This window comes from Salvia hispanica, chromosome 4 (assembly GCF_023119035.1).
Source record: "Salvia hispanica cultivar TCC Black 2014 chromosome 4, UniMelb_Shisp_WGS_1.0, whole genome shotgun sequence".
Lineage (NCBI taxonomy): Eukaryota > Viridiplantae > Streptophyta > Magnoliopsida > Lamiales > Lamiaceae > Salvia > Salvia hispanica.
In genome coordinates this window covers 10,064,929-10,087,684 of record NC_062968.1, presented here as the reverse complement: position 1 = coordinate 10,087,684, position 22,756 = coordinate 10,064,929, and the positions used below count along the sequence as shown (strand labels likewise).

The 22,756-nt window shown below is 42.0% G+C and overlaps 2 protein-coding genes across 2 annotated transcripts; both read left to right on the top strand.

Moving 5' to 3' along the window:
* The first annotated feature begins 8,697 nt into the window (after positions 1 to 8,697).
* On the top strand, positions 8,698 to 9,213 carry LOC125220328. The gene has a single exon (XM_048122488.1). The coding sequence runs from the start codon at positions 8,698 to 8,700 to the stop codon at positions 9,211 to 9,213; it is 516 nt and encodes a 171-aa protein (XP_047978445.1).
* An 8-nt stretch (positions 9,214 to 9,221) lies between these two features.
* LOC125220327 lies at positions 9,222 to 12,355 on the top strand. Its single transcript, XM_048122486.1, has 4 exons — positions 9,222 to 10,430; positions 10,637 to 10,862; positions 11,047 to 11,877; positions 11,988 to 12,355. Exons 1-4 carry the CDS (start codon positions 9,222 to 9,224, stop codon positions 12,353 to 12,355), a joined length of 2,634 nt encoding a protein of 877 aa, XP_047978443.1.
* Positions 12,356 to 22,756: the final 10,401 nt, after the last annotated feature.

Genomic DNA, 22,756 nt, shown 5'->3' with positions numbered 1-22,756 from the left:
ACCTGATCAAGCCAGCCTATTTCTGCCTGTTTCACCTACAAAATTGTGGGTGAGTGGATCCGGTAAAGGTTCGGGCTGATCAAGCTGAGTGGCTTCGACTTGAGTGAGAAGAATTGAGAGCCTGAAGGGAATATGACATCAAAAACCTTAACCCACTAATACTATTAATTATTATGTGGAAGTAAGGATCGATCCCACAAAGATGAGGCGTTTCGAATTGTTTGTGTGATACGGCTTGGGGCTTGGCTGCTGCCACGCTTTACTTTAGGGGTGGGTTAAGCTTAACTACGGGTTGGAAAAGAGAGACTAACTAAGCTGAACAACTAAACTACCTAACTGATCAACTCAGAAAACATTACTATAAAAAGAGAAACAGAATAAACGGGGTTGTCAGGCCACTGCAGAAATGTACGAAAAGCAAAACAACTTTAACAGAATCGTCTTCCTCAACAGATCAGCGCAAGGAAACAGAGCAGGAACAGATCTGAAAAGCCGAGGAAGACGAAACAAAACAAAAACACATAAAACTTAAAATTACTCCTACGATCTAAGCTACGACAACGAAAAAACAAGAACTACGGCTAAAACATGCAAAGACGAAAAGAAAACACGTAGATCTAAACAGAAAATATAGACTCAAACAGAAAACAGAAAATCTAAGCTAAGACTCACATTAAACGGGAAAGCAAAAACAGATCTAAAACATCAAAACATAAAACAAGCACAGAACGAAGAAAACGAAAACATGACTTAGATTAAACTAATACAAAAACAGGAAAGAGAGTCGATTACATAAATAGAAAACAGAACTAAGCTAGGAAAGCAGGAAATTGTCTTAGCACCCCTTCTCGGAGTGGAATTACAAAACAGAAACTGAAATGCGCAAGAACAACAGGGAAAGCAACTAACTACCAGCTATCTAAACGAAACCAAGTGTGTGCAGGAGATTGAAAAGCAAGGAATTGAAGAGAACTTCGATTTCATCTCTAGAAGAGAGCTAGAAATCCTACCTACTCTAAAGAGGACCCCCCTAAACTACTCGGCAAGAAAATGAAAATATGGGGGAACTCCCTTCTGTTAGTGTGCAAGGCTCCTTTATATAGGGAGGCGTAGGGCTCTGATCCCTAGGGTACCACCCCCTGAAATGACGCTTTTGTCCTTCACACCTTAGAGTGGAGTTCATAGTCTTCTCTCCAGCGCAAGGTCTGGCTGGCTCCAGTTGGATAATGACTTGATCAGTTCAAAAGCCGCCTTTTTTCTCCTCTTTTCCCAAATTTTGCTTTCACCCTCTGGAATGATGTGATCTTTGGTTTTCGGCGAAATCTACACACACCTTGCTCAAAAAGGGTCGTTAGTTTGCTGATTTCATTGCGGTTTTGCTATAAAACACATGCATGAAACGAGCCTCATTGCATTCACGCACTCACTTCGTTGAGTTGTAATGATATCAACATAAAATGTATTTCTTCCATATACCAATGCCCATTTTTTCCTTAGAGAAAACATTCTTGTCAACCACTGATTATCTCGCAAGTTGTATTTTTCTAACATTTCATTCCATGCCCCGAGGAGTTCCATTCTTCTTTAAAGTCATAAATACAACGACTAAAATCAGCTGCAAATGTGTTCTTAAAACTCAAAAAAACACTTGAAAGATGGATCGTTGCATTCTGAAAAATGTGCTAAACACATAAGCGATGGTAATTAGATGGCCACTTGGAAGCTAAAGCAGCGCTCATTGCTTCCATATACCAATGGTAAGAGTTGTAATGATATCAGCATAAAATGTATTTCTTCCATATACCAATGCCCATTTTTCCCTTAGAGAAAACATTATTGTCAGCCACTGATTATCTTGCAAGTTGTATTTTTCTAACATTTCATTCCATGCCCCGAGGAGTTCCGATTCTTCTTCAAAGTCGTACACACAACGACTAATATCAGCTGCAAATGTGTTCTTAAAACTCAAAAAAACACTTGAAAGATGGATCGCTGTATTCTGAAAAATGTGCTAAACACATAAGCGATGGTAAGTAGATGGCCACTTGGAAGCTAAAGCAGTGCTCATTGCTTGATCTTGATCTGTTAAGATAGTCTTTGGTCGTTTTTCCATCATGGCATCTTCAAATGCACTAAACAACCACTCAAAGGTTTCAATTGTTTCGTCGTATAATAATGCTGCACCAAATTACGCCAACGAACAAAACAATTGGTCTACTATCTCAATGTTTTATAATAGGTAGTATCAAAGCAAACAACATCACCAAAATGACCAAAATCTTGTATCATTCTACCATCGGTCCAAAATATATTGGTAATTAGATCTTTCACGTCTAGCTGTATTGCATAGTAAAAGTGTGGATCCTCACTTGTCATCCTTTGTAAAGATTGTAACACCCCTCCACAATCGCCTTGTTTAATCTCCGAAGTCCTCTTAGTTCTCAAATAATTCTTCAAATCAATATGAGTGAAACCAAGATGTTGAATTCCACTAGATTCTTTTGCCATTACATCCAAAATTTTCTTTGGAGGCAACCCTTAACTTTGAGCAACATCAACTTGAGTTTGTTGAACATTAGACATTTCCCGGAAACATCTAAACCCTATCTACAGTTGATTTTCAACATAGCCTTACGTCCGTACCTAATTTCAGGACGAGGTCTCTTCACTATAACAACTCGACTGTCTGTTGCTCTAAAACCTTCTTTACAACAACAAAAACTTATGTCCAAAAGCTTGCCTGCAATTGGATCCTTATGAGCAGATTCTTTTCGAGTTCCAAATCTTGTTGCTTTTGCATATTTCATATATAAATCATATGCCTCAACTTCTGTTTCAAACTCCATTCCTATCATAGGAATAAAGTCTTGTGATATAGTGTCATCCATACCTGCATATAAAAAATGAAAGTAAACAGTAACAATGTCAACTTCTTTAGTACATATTAAAGAAAACTACTTAGTTAGAATCTTGATTTTATGTTTAAAAGACTGTAGATACACATCTATAACGTTAAATCAGAAAAAATTGTTCTAACATAACTCATTTAATGTGAAATCAGGAAACAAAATGCAAGGTTTTTACATGTTTTGGATGCTTCTAAACAATTACTTGTGAATGCTTTCTCTCGAATGGTATATTGTGAGCTTCAACGCTTCAATGGAGAAGGGAGAAATACTTCCCGTTAGTAAAAATTAGAGAGGCGCTGATTTTGAAAATGGAAGATGAAAGGTTGTTTTGATTTGGGGCTGATTTAGCGCAGCACATTCATGAATTAGGAATGAAGTAGGCTTTTAGTAGGCTTATACATATATATATATAATGGATCTATATGTCAATTTTACATTAGTGGATTAGAAATGGAGGAGGAAATAGTTTTGAGTTTTTGAATCCTATCTATTGTAAGTTAATTATGGAATAAGTGGCGTTTGTGGTTTCTTCATCAAGAAGGACATTTCTACTGATCATAGCTCTAATCCGATAGCTTCAGAGTTTAATGAGAAGGAGAGGGAGTTGAAGTTGAGGGAGGATGAGTTGGATGGGAAGCTGGGGTTGGTTGATGAGAATATCGAGGAATTGGAGGCGTCGCGGGCTCATATTGATACTCCGCGTGTGACGGAGTCCGAGGAGTTGAAGGAGATTGAGAAGATGGGAAGGGGAACTGGAGAAGCGAGTGGGGGATTTTGCAGAAGGAGATGGAGTATCATGAGTTTTGCGATTGGAGACTCAGCGAAATTGACGAACACTACTGCTGGACGACGAACAACAGCGTGAGAAGCGAAGGCTGTTCGGAGCTTCGTGTAGCAGGAACGACGACGTTATACCGTGAGAGAGAGGGCGTGTGTGGAGGGATCATCGGCTCTGGCTTGATTGATGATCGCGAAGATGATTGATGGTGGCGATAGGCTTCATGGCTGTAGCACCGACGAACTGGAGAGAGAGGGCAACGACCGAGAGGAAATCGAGAGAGAAATAGAGTGGGAGACGGAGGGATGGGTTTTTTTTTTTTCTAGAAAAATGAAGAGTGCATTTTCATCATACATATAATCTCTTGAATCAAGAACGAAAAAAACCACATGTAAAAGCAATGAAGAAACCAAATACTTGCAGAATCATATTACTGCAAGCAAAATATCAAGTACAACAAAGCCAATGCTTCGTACTTCCCAACTGTATCAGCAATCCGATCGATACAAGGTTCTGGAAATAGAGTCCCGTTATCCCACACAAGTTCGTCATTTACTGGAAGCGGTTTATTGGGAACGATGTGCTTTCCGATGGGGAGGCCCATACCAGAGTGCTGGAAGAGAGAGGATGCCGCGGAACGCATAACGATGCCGTTGCTGCCCATGATTCGTGATGCTACGTGGCTCAACCTTGCTGCCATCTTCGATTTCTTCCCGTTTATCTTAGGGTATCAAATTTTGAAGGAATTGCGACTTGGTAAGGAAGGACACAACACTCACACCCTTCAGACGGAGGGATGGGTTGGCCGAGCGAATGATGCAAGATGAAGAGAAAGGCTATTATGTATAAAGTGTTAATTACGTGGTGTTCTATCTAAGAGTGAGATAGTATAAGAAATAAGAAAAGAAATAATAAGAGAATAATTGAGGGGGTATTTTGGTCAATTAATAAATATTGGAAGGAAAATAATAAGAAAAATGAAGAGAATAAATATAAAAAAGTAAAAATTCCTTATTCCGAAAAATTCGCATGCCTCGATTTATATTCTGAAAGGTCAATGAATTTAATGTCAAATCTCGAAAGTTCAGCGAATTGAGACCCATATTCTGAAATCTCTCATTTTTTACTACTTCTAAAATACCATAATTGCATTCATCTTCGAAAGATCTTCGTGTGGATACCTCGCACGCCTCAATCGGAGTCCGGTAGAAGAAGATGACTGTTTTACGAAGATTGCATGGGAGTGAAAAACGCGCGATGAAGACACGTAGTGTGGGTCACTGTGTGCACAGAAAGAAATAACAGGTTTCCTTGGTCCAACAAATCCGCTAGATCACAAGGACTAGGAACTCACTGGTCGTCGGACACACAGAGCACTTCTTCAAAAACCCTCAACCACTTATACTAAAACCTAGCACAGGGAAGTAGGGATCGATCCCACAGCGTAATAATCATGCTCAAGGATTTGGGAATTGTTTTTGGGTTGGCTGCTGCCACGCATTTTTTGGGTTGAGGAAATTAAACTAAACTTGGGATTTTAAACTGCTACGCTACGCTAACAGTTAGATCTAGGCGAAACAACAAAAGCATGCACGTAAACTAGAACCGAAACAATCACTAGATCTGAGAGACTATTCTAAATTACCTAGATCTGGGAAATAAACCGACGGTGGGGACCATAACTGAAAAAGCAGAGTACGGAAGAAAAGCTGGAAAAACAACTAACTAAGGTACTAACTAACAGCGACATCATCTTCTTCAACCAATTTGCATAAAAACTCAGAAGAAATAGGTATGAGCATAATCGGAAACAAAGCAGACTGGATTTTAACGATTAAATGAAGAGTATTTTTATTGAATCGGGAAGTAGAGCAATGGAGAGTTCACCTCCGGAAGGTGCGATTTTCACATAGTTCTTTGGCGATTTTCTCTCGGTGATTGTCCCGGCGCCTTTGTTTTTTTCTTTTGTCGATCTTAGGTTACTTTGTTGCCCTTTGGTCTCGGGCGGTGTGAGGGGGGTTGCGGGTTGGTGGGGGTTTTTTCTCCGGCGGGTAGGGCTTGTTGGGTCCGGCGCGGTTAATGGCGCCGGTGCTGGAGGGGGTTGTTGCGGCGGAGGAGTGCCCTGAGTTGAAATCGGTGGCGTTTGTTGACGTTTGTGGATCTGATTCGCCTGTTTGTAGGCGATCGGCGAGGAAATCGCTGCGGTCTCCGTATGCTCGGGGGAGACGGACGAAATCGTGTCCGAAGTCGCCGCTGATGAGAATGGCTGAAATGAGGAAGGGGGGGTTGAAGGGGAGAGCTCTACGACAGTCTGGAAAGAATGGGCTCGCTGTTTTGGGTTATAAGGGGGATAGGGGGCCGAGGGGAGGCTATAGGAGGGGTGTGGGCGAGCTGGATGTTATTTCAGAGTGCTCGGAGTTGGGGGAAGGGGTTTTGGGTGGATTGGAGGCGGAAGGGTTTGATGGAGGTGAATCTGATGGTGGGGTTCTAGGGGATGCTAGTGCTATGGTAGTTTCTGAGGCAGGGGCCTTGGCTTCTGATGGTGGGTTTGGTAAGGTGGTGTCGGAGGTTGAAAGGGCTAAGGAGGAAGGGGTTGTTGTTGGTAGGGACGCTGTAATGGCAGATGGTCGGAACCCTGTGGAGTCTGATATTTTGAGTGATATGGGTAGGCATTTCAGAGACATGGGAGAGGACCGCTCTGTGATACCAGGGTAGGTTGATGTTATTCTGGAGGGGCCGCACTCTGATCTTTTTTTGGATCTAATTTCTGCACAACCTCTACATGAAATGGCGTTTATTGGCACACAAGCAGATTCAGGTGTTGCGACAAGTGGAGGGATGAATACTCATGTTCTGAAAGGAAGTTCGGGAGATGAACCTGGTGTGATGAAGAATGAGGACTTTCCCCCACTGAACAAATCCTTTTTGAGGGCTGCTAAGGAAAGGGAGAGGAATAAAGTTTTAGGGGAGAGTGAGTTGCCAAGGGTTTCGGAAGCGGCACGGGTATTTTCAAATGGTAACAGAGGAGGTGGGAGTTCTAAGAGCTTTGGCAATAGCGGGGCAGGGATAAGGAATTATAGAGCCTCAGTCACAGATGGGGTGCAATCAGGAGGGAGAGTATAAGTGAGCTTTGAACCGGAAAAGATCAAGAGGATGGGTGTGTTGGGGGAAAGGTGTGGGCTCCCTTCTATCCAATTTTCAAGTGCAGAGACCTCGTTTTTGGCTGAGAAGTTGGGCTTTGCTATCGTGGGTAAATTTTCCCACTCGATTCCCTCGTCGCCTCAAATTCAGAGAGCCTTCATGGGTATGAAATTTAAGGGTGAGTTCTCGTGGAAATATATAAATGCTAAGCATGTTCTAGTTCAATTTGCTATGATCGATGATTATGCCAAATTGTTAAATGGTCCTAATGGAATGCCGGTTTGGTTTGTGGATCGTCACCCCATGAGAGTTTTTAAATGGACAACAGACTTTGATCCTTTTTTTGAGTCGCCTATAGCGGCAGTTTGGTGCAATCTGATAGGGCTCCCCATTCACTTGTTTGAAAAGTCTGCTCTGTTTGCGATTGGGGGCCTTCTTGGAGAGCCTTTGTTGGTTGATCATGCCACAATATCTCGTTCGAGACTATCCTTTGCTAGATTATGTGTTGAAATTGATATCTCCAAGATACAGGCTCAAGAGATTATTATAGACATTCAGGGAAGGGAAATTAGACAACCAGTAAGATGGGATCGAATTCCTTTATTTTGTCAAGATTGTAAACATGTTGGTCATTCTAGTGACGTGTGTTATGCGAATGGTAATAGGGAAAGACCCGTGCGAAGGGATTATGATATCTCAGGGGTTGTCAGATCCCGGCCTGGGGTGGGTGAGGGTGAAGGGGATGCAGTTGAGGGTGGGGTGCAGGTTGGGATTTTGAGTGATGGAGAGCAGGCCGGGAGTGGGTTGGTGCTTGACAAGGATAAGGGGAAGGGGCAGGTTGGTGAGGGTTTCCAAAGGCAGGGTAGGCGGCGGGGGAAGCAGGGAAAGGGGGGCTGGGGTCCTTCTGGTGTACAGGGCGGTCCTTCTGGGTTTGGGGGTCAGGGAGCTGCGGTTGGTGTGTTTGAAGGAGATGGGTCGCCAGGGGGTAGACCGTCGGTGATAAGCGTGGATGTTACTCCTCTTGGGTCTTTGGTTATTGAAGGGGACCCTTTTTTCTTGGAAGGAGGGGCGGGATAGGAGGTTTCTCCGCAGAAGGATATGGCAAACAGATTCTCAGCCTTGTCTTCTCTGGCCATGGACACGGATGGGAGGTCTTGGGGGTCTAAGCCGAAATATTTAAAGATGCTTCCAAATGGTGATTTTGATTCCGAGGTGTATGAAGATGAAAAGGAAGAGGATGATGAAGATGATTTAGAAACGGATATGGAGGTGCAGCAGGAGCAAACTGTGGAGAAGAGGGGTGTTGCTGTCGACCTTTCAAAGAATGAGGAGGAACAAGTTTCAAAAAAGGGAAGAATTGGTGAAGAGGCAGTGGTGGGAATTGTTTCTCATGTCGCTTAATCTTCTGATTTGGAATGCTCGAGGTGTGGCGAACGTTAACACCCAGAGGATGATTAAGAGATTGGTAAAAGAGAATAGAATCGTAGTGTTAGCAATTATTGAACCTCTTACTGCACCTAAGCCGGAATTCTTTAGTAAGATCTTTGGTCTGTCTTTTAAAGGTTCTAACTGCAATGGTCAAATATGGATTTTTGTTGCTGAGGGAATTAAGGTGGATGGCTGGGATGATTCTGATCAAATTTTCCATGGCAGACATGTAGCTTCTTTTCTCCCTGCCCCTGCCTTTCTTACGATAGCTTATGGCAAATGTTCTAGGGAGGGAAGGAGGGGAATGTGGGAGAAGCTTCGAGAATTAGCTGCAAAGTTAGATGGTCTGCCGTGGTTGGTGGGAGGTGATTTCAATATCTTTGTTTCTGAGGAGGAGAGCATGGAAGTGTGAGAAGGCAAGGAAGGAAAGCCAAAGAAATGATGGATTTTGCGGAGACAATTGCGGACTGCCAGCTCCTGGATGTGGGCGCTAATGGTTCTAAATTCACTTGGGCAAGGGGGGATACTTTGGAGAGGCTGGACCGAGTTCTTATTGGTGAAGGATGGGCGAACCTGTTCGAATCCACGAGAGTTTCGAATCTCCCTAGAATTCTGTCTGATCATTGCCCGCTTTTGATAAGGTGTCAGATACCAGGACCTCGAGCTAAGCCATCCTTTCGGTTTCAAAATATGTGGGTACGGCATTCCTCGTTTTTGAAGGAAGTGGAACGGAGCTGGAGGGAGGAAACAGGTACTAGCGGTATGATCAATATCCAAATCAAGCTCAGCCGGCTTAAGAAAAATTTAAGAATCTGGAACCGTGTGGTCTTTGGTAACATTTTTGAAAAAGTAAGGAAAGCCGAGGTGGAGGCTAAGAAAGCCACGGAAAGATATGATCAGAATCCCGCTCCTGAGTTGAGATCAGAAATGCAGAGATGGCTGCGGAATTCTTACTAAGGTTAAAGATGGAGGAAGATTTTTGGTGTCAAAAAGCGGCTTTGAAGTGGGTGGCGGAGGGGGATAGAAATACAAGGTTCTTTCAAGGATGGGTGAAACAGAAATGGGTAAAATCTAGAATCCTAGCGATTGAGGATGGGAACCAGACCCTGACTGAAGAGGCAGATATTAGGAGTTCGGCAGAGAGTTTCTTCAAGGGCCTTCTTTCTGAAGATGTGGGAGTGTTAGAGGAGCCGGATCTGGAAATTCTTTCTACCCTCCCTTCCCACATTAATACAGAGTTGCTGGAGAGGGCACCCTCTGTGGAAGAGGTAAGGAATATTGTTTTTAGCTTAAATGGAGAAAGTGCCGCAGGGCCAGATGGGTATTCTGCTCTGTTTTTCCAGTCTTGCTGGGAGATAATTGGTGATGATGTGGTGGCAGCAGTGCTGGATTTTTTCTCGGGCTCCCCTATCCCACGAGGTATTGCGGCCACCTTAATAGTTCTAATTCCTAAGAAGGATAATCCTACACAATGGCCTGAGTTTAGGCCGATTAGCTTGTGCAATGTAATGAATAAAATCATATCCAAGCTTCTTGCCTCAAGGATGGCTCCTCTTCTTCCCCTGATCATTGCTCCTAATCAAAGTGGTTTCATTCAAGGGAGGTTGTTAAGTGATAATGTGCTTCTGGCTAAAGAACTGTTTCATGAAATCTGGAAGGGTGTGACTTCCCCGAATTTGGCTCTAAAGCTGGATATGGAGAAAGCTTATGATCGTGTTCAGTGGCCATTCTTACTGAAAATTCTTAGAAAAATGGGTTTCTCGGACACGTGGGTGAGGTTTATTGAAAATTGTATTTCTCCTTGCTGGTTCTCGGTTCTTATTAACGGGAGTGTGGCGGGTTTTTTCAAATCGACTCGAGGTCTCAGGCAAGGGGACCCGATTTCTCCCTCCTTTTTCGTTTTGGCAGCTAACTATCTTTCAAGGTTGCTTGACCGCCTCATTTTGGGGCGTAAGGAATTGATGTATCGCACAGCTAGATATACCATGGGGATCTCTCACTTGGTGTATGCAGATGATATACTTATCTTTTCGCAGGCTCAGAGCTCAGCAATCCTTGAAGTGAAAGAATGCTTGAAACATTACATGGAGGTTTCGGGACAGAAAGTGAATGTGGGAAAGAGCTGCTTTTATCTTGATAAGAAGCATGTCGCATGGGCAAGAGAAGTGACTGAGGTAAGTGGATTTCAACAGGGATGTCTTCCTTTTTTCTATCTGGGAGTGCCAATTTTTAGGGGACCGAGAAAGACAAGCCTATTCCTATTTATTCGAGATAAAATATCGGCAAGAATCACAGTTGGAGTCATAGACACCTGTCCTTTGGGGGTCGTTTAACTTTGATAAGAAGCGTCCTGGGGGCTTTACCTATCCATGTTTTCCAGGTAATGGATCCTACAAAGGGTGCCTTGAGGCAGATAGAACAAGTGCTGGCCCGGTTTTTATGGGGGTCATGCTACACTTCTAGAAAGACTCATTGGATTAATTGGCAGAGAATTTGCCTACCCACTGATGAGGGGGGTTTGGGTATTCGCAACTTGGCAGACTCGGTGATGGCGTTTAGTCTCAAGTTGTGGTGGAGGTTCAGGAATCAGGAGTCTTTGTGGGCTCGTTACATGTTCCAAAAATACTGCTCAAAATCATTTCCGATGGTTTTGTATAGATCGAACAGATTTAGCCCTATGTGGAGAAAACTGTTCATGGTGGGGGAGCTTTGTCGAGAACAGGTGAGGTGGGTGGTAGGGTAATATAAACTTTTGGTTTGATTCTTGGGTTCTGTGTTCGCCCCTTGCAGGTCTGTGTGGGCCGAATCTAAGCTGCCCAGCGTTGAAAGTTAATGATCTCTGGATGGGGGATCATTGGGATGAGGTGAAGGTTAGGATGCTTGTGGAGGAGGAGGGTTTGCAGGAGGAGATTGCCGAGAAAATTTTACAAACACCTTTTGATAGAGGGGTTCGAGATAGGGGAAGATGGAAGTTATCCGGTAATGGGGACTTTACAACAGCTTCGGCTTGGGATCTAGTCAGGAAAAGAGCAGGGAAGCGGTTGATCCTTGAAATGATATGGGGAAAAAACATTGGATTGTCCATCTCGATGTTCCTCTGGCGTCTCTTGGCGAATCGAATTTCGGTAGAGGCAAAGATGCAATGGAGTGGAATCTCGTTGGCTTCAAAGTGTAGATGCCGTGTCGAGTCGCAGATTGAGACAAGACTGCATTTATTTGTGAACGGGGAGGCGGCAAGGAGAGTGTGGCAATATTTTGCAAGGTGGTTTCCTCAAGTACCGCCGTTCATGGAGGTTGGGGAGAACATTAAGCTTAGGTTTAGGTGGTGGCAAAGACATTTGGGAATAAGAGCAGGTGGTCATTTATGTACGCTCATCCCCTATCTTATTTTGTGGTTTATTTGGTCGGAGAGAAATGAAAATGTTCATAGGGAGAAAGCCTTTGAAGTGGAGAATGTAATTAGGAGGGTTAATTCTCACTTGAGAAATCTGGTTTTGGCCAAACTGATAGGACCAGAACACTGGGGGAGCTGTTGCCCTCAATTGGATGTGATGAGGGGAGGGGCTCGTCATGTCCGAAGGAGGAAAGTTGTAAGGGTTCTGTGGAGACCTCCGGATGAGGGTTGGTGTAAACTCAACGTGGATGGAGCATTTTCTCTGGTGTCTCGAAAATCTGGTGGGGGAGCTGTGTTGCGAGACTCAGAGGTGAAATTATTGCTGCTTTCTCTGCAGGTCTAGAGGTGGCTTTGGGTTTGGAGGCTGAGGTCGCGGCTCTGCTTCTAGGTGTTATGATTGCTAAGCAACAGGGAGGCAGAGTGTGGATTGAGTTGGATGCAGAAAGGGTGGTAAGCTGGCTAGCCTCAGGTAAGCTCGGATCAGCGGATGTGTGCGTGGATTTGCTTAGGATCAGAAAGGAGTTGCTGGGAATGGACTGGAAAGTATCCCATATTTTTAGGGAAGGTAACAAAGCTGCGGATTTCCTTGCAGAGGCTGGAATCCAGTCCGGTGAACAGGTGCTTTACACGGGCGTGTCGGCTCCGTCTCGGGTAAAGGCTCTTTGCAGGATGGATCAGATCGGTCTGCCAAATTTTCGGTTTTGAATGAGCATGACAATAGTTTTGTTTTTCGTTTTGATAGTGGTTGGTTCTGGGCCTGTGCTCATTGTAATAGTTTAGATGGTCTTTGGTGTTTTCTTTAGACAATCTTTTTAGGATGGTTTGTATGTTGACTTTCGATTTTGTTCGATGATATATAGGGGATGAGGGTCCTACTTATCCCTCCACCGTGAAAGGTGTTTAAAAAAAAAAAAAACGATTAAATGAAGAACAATTAAGAACTAAACCGATATACGGATGCTAGACGAAGTAAAACAGAAAGTAAATAGAAAACTCAAAATCCATGCATAACTCGACTTCCTCTGTTCAAATCCAACCTCGGATGCTAAATCCACTCCGGATCCAAGCATCCGACACAAACTCCAGCCAAAAAAAAAAAAAAAACATTCCATAACTTCAGATTCAACCAACAACCTCCGATCAACAACAACACCGCAGATCTACAGCCAAATTCCCCAGATCGAGCACCAAAGTGACAAAAACAGAGATCAACATGCAACTCGCCGAAATAAAAACTCTTAACAGCAGGATCAACGTAGATCAACACGAAATAACACAAATATAACGAAAACTAAGAAATGCATAGATAATCAGTAACATCAACAACCAAATCAACTTCCAAAAGTGAAGTTCGAACGAAATAGAGTGCAAAAGAACCGAAAGTAAATAGATTGTATCTTCGCCCTCACGCGGACGGTGTTACGACGAAATTTCTCTGAAGATTTGACCCCTTGAAACCTAAACTACCCCAGAACTTCCATTTCCCAAGTGTGTGTGTGTGTGAGCTAAGAGTGAAAAAGTTCCTTTTTTTTGTGTGTTGCATGCTCCTCTATTTATAGGCGTTGAAGTGGGGCCCAACGAGGTATAGATAGACTTTGTTGCCCTCAGCTATTGACTCCCTTCTTCTAGCCTTCTTTTCCTTAAATTCTGCTCACTTCTCCTTCATTCTTTCGCTAGTCCGTTCCCTCCAGCATCTCCTGGATCTAGCGATTCTGTCACACACCTGGCTTAGAAACTGTGTTAGACCCAGCAAAATATAGTGCTTTTCACATATAACCGATGCATGAAATTAGCCTTATCACGCGACTAGGCCATTTGGGAGCATGTCGCGAGTCAGAAAAAACGCCCGACCCGGGCGTTTTCTAAGTCACAAATTGCCCGACTGGGCAAATGTTACTGGGCTTGTTTTTGAGCCATATTTATTTAAATAGCTAGGGCACGACTTCTAAAACACCTTTTGGCAGCTCGAGACGAATTTCAAGGAGATTGAAGCTTGAGACCCATCTCGGGGGAGAGAAGAACAAGATCAAGCCTCATCCACCTAAAATCAAGCCCCATATGGTAGCATTTACTTGTTCTCTTGTATTTTTTGCCAACTATGAGTGGCTAGATTTTAGGGATTACTCCTAGTTATTGAGGGAAGCTTGTAATATAAATCCATAATTGTGTTTTGATAGATTTCCATATTTTGGCTCTTATATCTTTATTTCAATCCATGTTGGATTTTGCTAGCAAATTTAATCCTGTAAATGGTCTTATCTTCAATGTCTCTTTAACTTGGGATAGAGAGCTAACATAGATAAGAAACCCTAATCTAAAACTGATCAGGGATAGTCCAGGGTGGATCTTGTGTGTTGAACATTCGTAGAAGCCAATCCCGAGCTTACTATAGGACTGTAGGGGTGAGGGGTTGGTGAGTAGAGCCTAGGAGACGTGATCAGCTTATCCTAGGTGTTAAATTCCACGATCAGTGATCCGCTGCGTGAGAGCGTAAAATCAATACGATCCGGATAAATAATTGAAAGTAATTAGACTTTAGGATTCATATGAACAAGTGACCCGAAACAAGCTAGGTGTAAGTCTTCCCTCTTTACTGTGTTTCCCTTGCATTTTTCATTCTCGTTTAGTACTTCACTCACATTCTTATCTAAAACCCAAAATTAAACAAATTTACTATTTTTTAGTTAGGTTTAATTGTTTTAGCAATTAATCTCCTCCTTGTGGGTTCGACATCTTTTATAATGCATTACACGTCTGTAAACTTGCAAAAGTAGTATTTTTAGGGATTTATTATTTGTTTTTTATACTTAAATTGCACCTTAAAAATTAGAACAACAATTGTTAAACAATTTCAAGATCAATATTAACATTTCAAATCTTATCTACCATTTGATCTAAGCACCTAAATATTACTCCACTGACCTTGTCCTAGCTAAGATGATACTCCCTCAGTCCATGAAATAATATCTCATTTTATTACTTTGGGATGTCCGTGATTTAAAGTCTCATTTGCTTTTTTCCATTTTAGAAATGATCTACCATTCAACTAACTTATTACACCCACATTCTATTATAAAACCAATATATAAAAGTGGGTCCACTTTCCACTAACTCATTTCCCCATTTTTCTTCACAAAATCAAAGAATTTCTTAAAACTAGTGCCTAATCAAAATGAGACTACTAATGGCGGACGGAGAGAATAGCAGTTTTTGAATTGTTGGTTGATATGTTTAATTGAAGGGAGAAAAAAGATAAATTGATAAATATGATCAAATTCACGCATTTTTGAAATCTGATAAATCACTATTTTCTAAGTTATCACATCTTCACTTTTCCGGTATTGATTTGGCAACCAATTTAAAATACGTGGATAAAACGACAATATCTAATTAGGTTTGAAACGACTTTTTCTCCCCATATTATAAATTGTATGCCACATTAGCACGTAATTCACAAGAAAAGATAACACTATTTTTGTTTATGATAAAGCATGTATTTAGAAAAGAAAAATTTCCTTGAAGTGTTGAATGCGGCCACGAAAACTCGGCTTTGGGAGTGAGCATGTGGCTCGCTCACTCGCGGTGCATGAGGGTCCGTTGCATGTGATCGCAACATGCGAAGGTAAATTTGGTTATAATTTAATTTGGGAGATTTCATGTTGGATGATATAAGAGGGTTGTTGCCTCATTATGCAACCAACTCAATCAACAAGAATTAGAGAGAGCAGAAGAGAAGAAAAAGAGAAAGTGAGAGCTTGCTCGTTTCATCAAGAGTGGTGTGTGTGTGACCTCATTGTAATTTCATTTTCTTGTTCCCATTTCTGTATTCCGTTGAAAGAGAGTGATAGCAATAAAACATCTTATCCTTTCCGTGGACGTAGCCAAAGTTTGCCGAACCAAGTAAAACGTGTGTCATCTTTATTGCTCGTTTCTTGTCCATATATCAATCTCAACGAGTGGCGCTGTCTGTGGGAGGCAGAGGATAGATCGATGGTGATGGCGCGGTTTGAAACATTGAAATTCAACAGAAGGAATGACTTTTGGCCAGTGGCGAAACAAGATGCAGGCGCTGCTTACTCATCAAGGACTTGATGAAGCTCTTGAGGCGACCAAGTTAGATGACAAGCCGAGTGCGAAGTAGCTCGAGATATTGTAGAAGGCTCGAAGCACGATCATCTTGTATGTTGATAAAAACGTCTTAAGAGAAGTTGTGAAGGAGGAATCTGCTGCTCAATTTGGAAGAAATTAGAGGAACTCTACATGACCAAGTCGTTGGTTAAAAGGTTATATCTCAAACAACGCCTATACTCTTTCAGATTCAATGATGATAGAACTATAGGGGACCAGTTAGATCAATTCAATAAGATAGTTGATGATCTAGAAAATGTCGATGCCAGGATGGTGGAAGAAGATAAGGCAATTGCTTTATTGAATATTCTTCCAAAATCATTTGAGCAACTTAAGGATGCTATTGCTCGTGTAGAAGATAAGGCAATCGGCTATGAAATCTAAGGATTTGTAGAGATCGGGTAATGGCCAAATTGATGTGTCAGCAGAGGTCTTGAATGTGAAGCAATTCAAGAATAAATTTAAGCCAAAGGCAGGGGGTCCAAGAACTCCCAAGATAAAGAAAAGGGGGAGAAGAAGGAGACTCGAAGCTGTTGTTGTGATTTCTAGGGTGCTAAGTACACAAAACAAGTAATAAATCCCTAAAAATACTACCTCTGCAAGTATACAGACGTGCAATGCAGTATAAAAGGTGTCGAACCCACAAGGAGGAGATTAATTGCTAAAACTATTAAACCTAACTAAAAAGCAGTAAATTAGTTTGATTTTGAGTTTTTAGGATCAAGAGGCGAGTGAAGTACTAAACGAGAAGGCAAGAAAATGCAAGAGAAACACAATAGAGAGGAAAGAGTACTTCTAGCTTGTTTCGGGTTGCTTGTTCACATGAATCCTAAAATCTAATTACTTTCCAATATTTATCGGGATCGTGTTGATTTTACGCTCTCACGCAGCTGATCACTGATCGTGGAATTTTACACCTAGGATAAGCTGATCACGTCTCCTAGGCTCTACTCACCAACCCCTCACTCCTACAGTCGCATAGTAAGCTCGAGGATTGACTTCTACAAACGTTCAACACATAAGATCCACCCCGGACTATCCCCTGATCAGTTTTAGCCTAGGGTTCCTTATCTATGTTAGCTCCCTACTCCAAGTTAAAGAGACATTGAAGTTAAGGCTTTTACCGGATTAAGCTTACTAGAAAAACCCAACACGGATTCAAATAAAGACATAGATAAGAACCAAAACTTGGAAATCTATCAAAACAAAGTCATGGGTTCATATTTACAAGCTCCCCTAATAAACTAGAAGTAATCCCTAAAATCTAGCCACTCCTAGTGGGCAACATTACAAGAAGATGAGTAAATGCTACCATATGAGGCTAGATTTTAGGTGGAATGGGGCTTGATCTTCTCTCTCCTTCTAAAAATGGCTCCCAAGCTCTAAATGCTCTTCAAAATTCGTCCCCCAGCCGCCAAAGATCCATTGGAAGTCGTGCCCTAGCTATTTAAATAGTTAGGGCTCGAATAACATGCCCAGTAGCATTTGCCCGGTCGGGCGATCTGCACCTTGAAAAACGCCCGATCGGGCATTTTGTCATACTCTCGATCAGGTCGCGCGTTTTGACGCCCGGTCGCGCGTTTTGCACTGCATTGCGCAGTCTTCGTAAAACAGCCGTATCTTCTTCATCCGGACTCCGATTGAGGCGTGCGAGGTATCCACGCGAAGCTCTTTCGAAGGTTAATGGAATGGTGGACTTTTAGAAACATTTTAAGTTAATCTTACAGGGATTATTACTGATCAGATTCAGACCTTTGTTTTCTTCCCCCTCTCTCATATGGATTGGTCTTTTGTCCTACAATATATCAAAATAAGTCCATTTTTCACCTAAAATTGTGTGTTAAAACAATACAATAAAGGACTACAATTTGATTCACATCAAATACCTCCAAACTTAAGTCTTGCTCGTCTCGAGCAAGTCAATACAAAACACACTCTTTAGACATCTATGATCATTCTTCTCACATCACGCCGACCCACACAAGTCCTCAAAAATTATTGGATTGACCCCGCATTCACTCGCAAGTAAGACTTTGGAACATGCAATGTTCCAAAGGGAGTCTCAAACCGTCATAACTAGATCATCAAAAGGAGTTCTTCCGGCTATTCTATTTTTTTAAGGTACTTAAGGTGTTTGCCCCAAACTTAAACATAACTTACCACTAACAAGTCATTGTGATGCAAAAATCAAAGGACTTTGATCATTTGGTTGTAATGGGGCTTTTGGTCAAGGTGAGATCATATTTGGCTAAGTGACTCACCACCAATTTTATAGCACTAGCACATCCATTACAAATCTCACATCTCAAATACAACTCAATACACACCCCCAAACTTGAGATTTTTCATTATCTCAAAACTAACAAACCAACACTTTTTTTTTTCATTTTTCATTCAACTTTTTTTTTTCATTTTTCATTCAACTTTTTTTTTTCTTTTTTCTTCTTTCTTATTTACCCTTGGCTTTTTTTTTTCAATCACAAAAGGCTGTCTTTTATTCTATTCACTATCTTTTTTTTTTCTTTTTCTTCTTTTTCTTCTTTTTTTTTACATTCACCACCTAATGGCTCAAACACAAGCCTTCTTTTGTCACCCAATGAACCCTCCCGCGAATGTGCTAGCGCTCTAACCTTGGTGATCGGGACCGAGAATTAAGGGCTAAATAAGGATAAATAACATAGGCTCATTTAGTGACTTAAAATTTTCAACAAAGAATAAGGCTTCAAAGCTCAAAATTGGCTCACTAGGGGTTTATGAAGGGTAAGGCATGTGATAATATGGATGTGAGGCTTAAGTCCTATTGCCTAATCATTTTCATGCATCAACAATAACAAGTTCACAATTCATCAAGCTTAAGTCTAGAAGATCAACCTTAAGGTCTTTTTTCATCAATTTTTCAAAAATCGGAATTATCCTTTCTCCTTAGCTCAAGAAATCGGACTCCTAAGGACACTACATTCACTTGATCGAAATATGGAAGTTATAGCTCTCAAGCGGTTAATAAGTGAAAGAAAGGTTCCGCGGCCCAACTCTTAAGTAAAATTAAGTCCACACCAACAAATCCTAAAGGAAATGATGTGCCTAGTAACATTCGAAGGAAGAAAATCAAGCATGCTTATACACAAATATAGGAAGAATTTAAGCCAAAATCAACACTAATCAAGCAAGCATGCAAACACCCCCCCAAACTTAAATCATGCATTGTCCTCAATGTGCATACTTATGAAACGTAAAGGACAAAAATAGTAAAGAAAGGAGTACGAAGACCCCCTCAAATCATGTTAAGTCGGGGTGGGCGGGTCGGGTATTCTTTACTTCGGCACAACTCCTCATAAGTAGCTCATCCTTATTCCTACAAAGCAAAACTAGAAAAAAACTATTTACAATACCCGGTTCAAGATCATAAACGAGGGAAAGAACCGAGTTAAGAAAACCCTCGCGATCAAAACAAAAACTTAAACAAATAAACACTCAAACTACATATGATGGGTTGCCTCCCATCTAGCGCCTTTCTTTAACGTCTTTGGCTAGACCTTCCTTTGGTTCTTTGACTCACCCATATCCATCACAATCGTAACTCTTCCATTCACTAGGATGACCATTGTGGTTCTCCTTCCCATTTTTTCCACTCACGCCATCAGAGGCATTCAATTTGATTCTTTTTAGATCTCCTTTGTTCTTTTTCAACCATGCCACGAGCCCTTTTTCTTCCAGAGGCTTGAGATGAGCGGATATGAGAATTGGGAACGGCTCATCCTCTCCAACAAACACAAACTTGAAGTCATTAGGAGGCTTCAACTCAAATTTTTGGGGTTCTTTAGAAAAAGCTTTAAAGTCCATGGGCTTTTTTGTGCCCCTACCCCCTTGAGAGTTACCTCCTCTCCATTGACTCTAAAAGTCACAGTGTTGTCTCTAGCATGGAAGAGTCACGTCACCTGTGGCCAAGAATGGTCGTCCAAATAGAATAGGCATGTTTTTATCTTCCTACATGTCCAAAATCGTAAAGTCCACAGGCAGAATGAACTTATCAACCTTAACACGGACATCTTCCATGATTCCTCTAGGCTTGATAATGGACTGGTACGTTGGCCGGTTTCATTCTTTTTAAAAGACCAATTTCATCTGCAGTCTTTTGAGCCATCAGTGAAATGCCAGATCCTTGATCAAGTAAGCAGCTCAAAAACTGCCTATTTTCTACTTCACATGAAATATGGCAACTCCCAGGATCTTGCATTTTTGGAGGTATTCGCCTAGTCAAGATATGTGAGCATTGTGCACTCACTTGCACCATTCCTTCCTTAGGCAATTTTCCTTTCTTTGAGATCAACTCTTTACACAAAGTGAAGAATCTTGGGAAGTTAGCCATCAAGTCCATAAGGGATACCTCAACATTCACCTTTTTCAAGATTTCTTTCAGCCACCCAACATTTTCAAGCTTCTTCTTTCCAACAAGGGGGATAGGTGGTGGTGGGAGGTATTCGGGAAAATTGTAGGGGCTCTTTGGGTCTCTTGCAGGACTCAGCTTCTCTTTGTTCTTAGCCGAATTGATGAAGCTTCCTATCTTAGAATCCCCATAGCCAGATGTAATCTCTTTTCCTTCTTTTGTCGACTCATGTGCAACCGCAGTAGCCTGCTCACTCACCTCGTCCGCCCCTGCGTGCGAGGTTTGTGAACCTAACACATTGTCCGCCCCTGCGTGCAACGTGTTTGGACTAACTGAGGTTGCCCCTAACTCTCTTCCACTCCTCAGTATCACGGCATTGCAATGCTTAACGTTTCCCTTTGGATTTGGAATTGTGTCACCCGGTAGGCCTCCAGGTGGCCTTGTGTTCGAAGCCGATGCAATTTGCCCAATTTGGGTATGCATACTCTTCATGGTGCCATCCATTTGCTGAAACTTCTCTACTACATCCTTCATTTTCTTTCCGGTATTGATCATTTTCCTTCTAACTATCAGACATAAAGGTAATGATGGCAGCTAATGGATCTCCAACCTTGGGCTTCTTTGTTTCAAATCCGTGTATTTGGCCTCCAATTTCCACTTGGCCCTTGATTCCCTTGGTTTCCTTGGTGAAACTGATTGCCTTGGAAATATGATTGATTCGGGCCTTGATTAAATCCTTGACGGTTGCCCACATAGTTCACCTTCTCAGTTTCTTGTACAAGATGACACTTATCAGTGTGGTGATTCCCTTGGCAAACTCCACATTTCACAATGGCAACATTAGAGGGAGCACCCAACTGCATGGATGTGAAGGCCTTAGACAAGACCCTCACTTGGGTGTGGATGCTCGCAATTTGGCCTTTCACCAAGGCCAACTCTTCATCACGCAAGCTATCACCAAATGTCTCCGCTTTCTTACTAGCTCTTCGTGAGCTATGCCAAGTCTTCTGTGCCGCCGCTTGAGTCTTGAAGAGCTCTCTCACTTGATCAAAAGAATTCTGCAACAAGTCTTCCTTACTCGCGGCATTGATCCAACGCATACCTTCATAAGTTAGACCTTTGTAGAACTTGTGCAACTCCTTGTTTGGAGCCATACCATGACTTGGGCATTTTCGAATTAAGTTAGAGAATCTATACCATGCCTCCGAGAATGTCTCATCATCCTCTTGTTTAAAGTTGTGGATGGCCTCTCTAAGCTCGTCTAACCTCTCGGCAGAATTGAACTCAATCAAGAATTTCTTCTTGAGCTCCTCAAATGTGGCAATCTTGTACCCCAACAAGGAATCATACTATAGACGTGCCTTTTCCCGTAGAGTGAAAGGAAAAAGGAGTCTCTTGACTGAATCATGTGGCACTCCTTACGGCTTGTAGTTACTTGTGAGCTCATAGAACAAATTCAGATGGGCTATGGGGTCTTCATCACTCTTCCCCCAAAACTGAGATCTTTCAGTAATCAAACCGATGTAGTGAGGAGGTATGTTGACATTATCCGACGCCTATACAAAGGCATCTAGATGATCATTGGCCTCTTGGAAAAAATCTCCAAATTTTTCTTCCGGTGGCACATTTCCCTCTCCACCATCCATGTTTTCGACAAACAACAATGTAAACATACACTTGGACCCCTGCCAAGCATAAAATACCAAGCACACACAACAAATCAAAGCAAATAAGGGGTTAAGTTGGCACGGTGTCACCCCTCTACCGGAAGCGAGAACCTCGACAACTCCGGGATTAGTCCTAATAATCGTGTGTGCGGTAAGGAAAGTGTTCTAGCATAAAATCCTAAGAGTGGGAGTCAAGCCATCCATTACCAAACTATTGAGAAACGGTCAACCACTTTAGAACTTGAGGACCACTAATCACGTGCCTTCGACACAAGCTCCGTCCTCCTTCCACAATATAATATCTACACAAGAAACACACGAATTACGGGCACCCTGTAGAAAACAAAATAAAAAACTAAAAATTTAACTAAACTAAACTACCTATAAAGCTAAGAAAAACAAAAAGTAAAACACATAAAGTTCAAACAACTAACGCATCCCCAACAACGGCGCCAAAAACTTGTTGTGATTTTTAGGGTGCAATTTAAGTACACAAAACGAGTAATAAATCCCTAAAATTACTACCTCTGCAAGTATACAGACGTGCAATGCAGTATAAAAGGTGTCGAACCCACAAGGAGGAGATTAATTGCTAAAACTACTAAACCTAACTAAAAAGTAGTAAATTAGTTTGATTTTGAGTTTTTAGGATCAAGAGGCGAGTGAAGTACTAAACGAGAAGACAAGAAAATGCAAGAGAAACACAATAGAGAGGAAAAACTACTTCTAGCTTGTTTCGGGTTGCTTGTTCACATTAATCCTAAAATCTAATTACTTTCCAATATTTATCGGGATCGTGTTGATTTTACGCTCTCACGCAGCTTATCATTGATCGTGGAATTTTACACCTAGGATAAGTTGATCACGTCTCCTAGGCTCTACTCACCAACCCCTCACTCCTACAGTCGCATAGTAAGCTCAGGATTG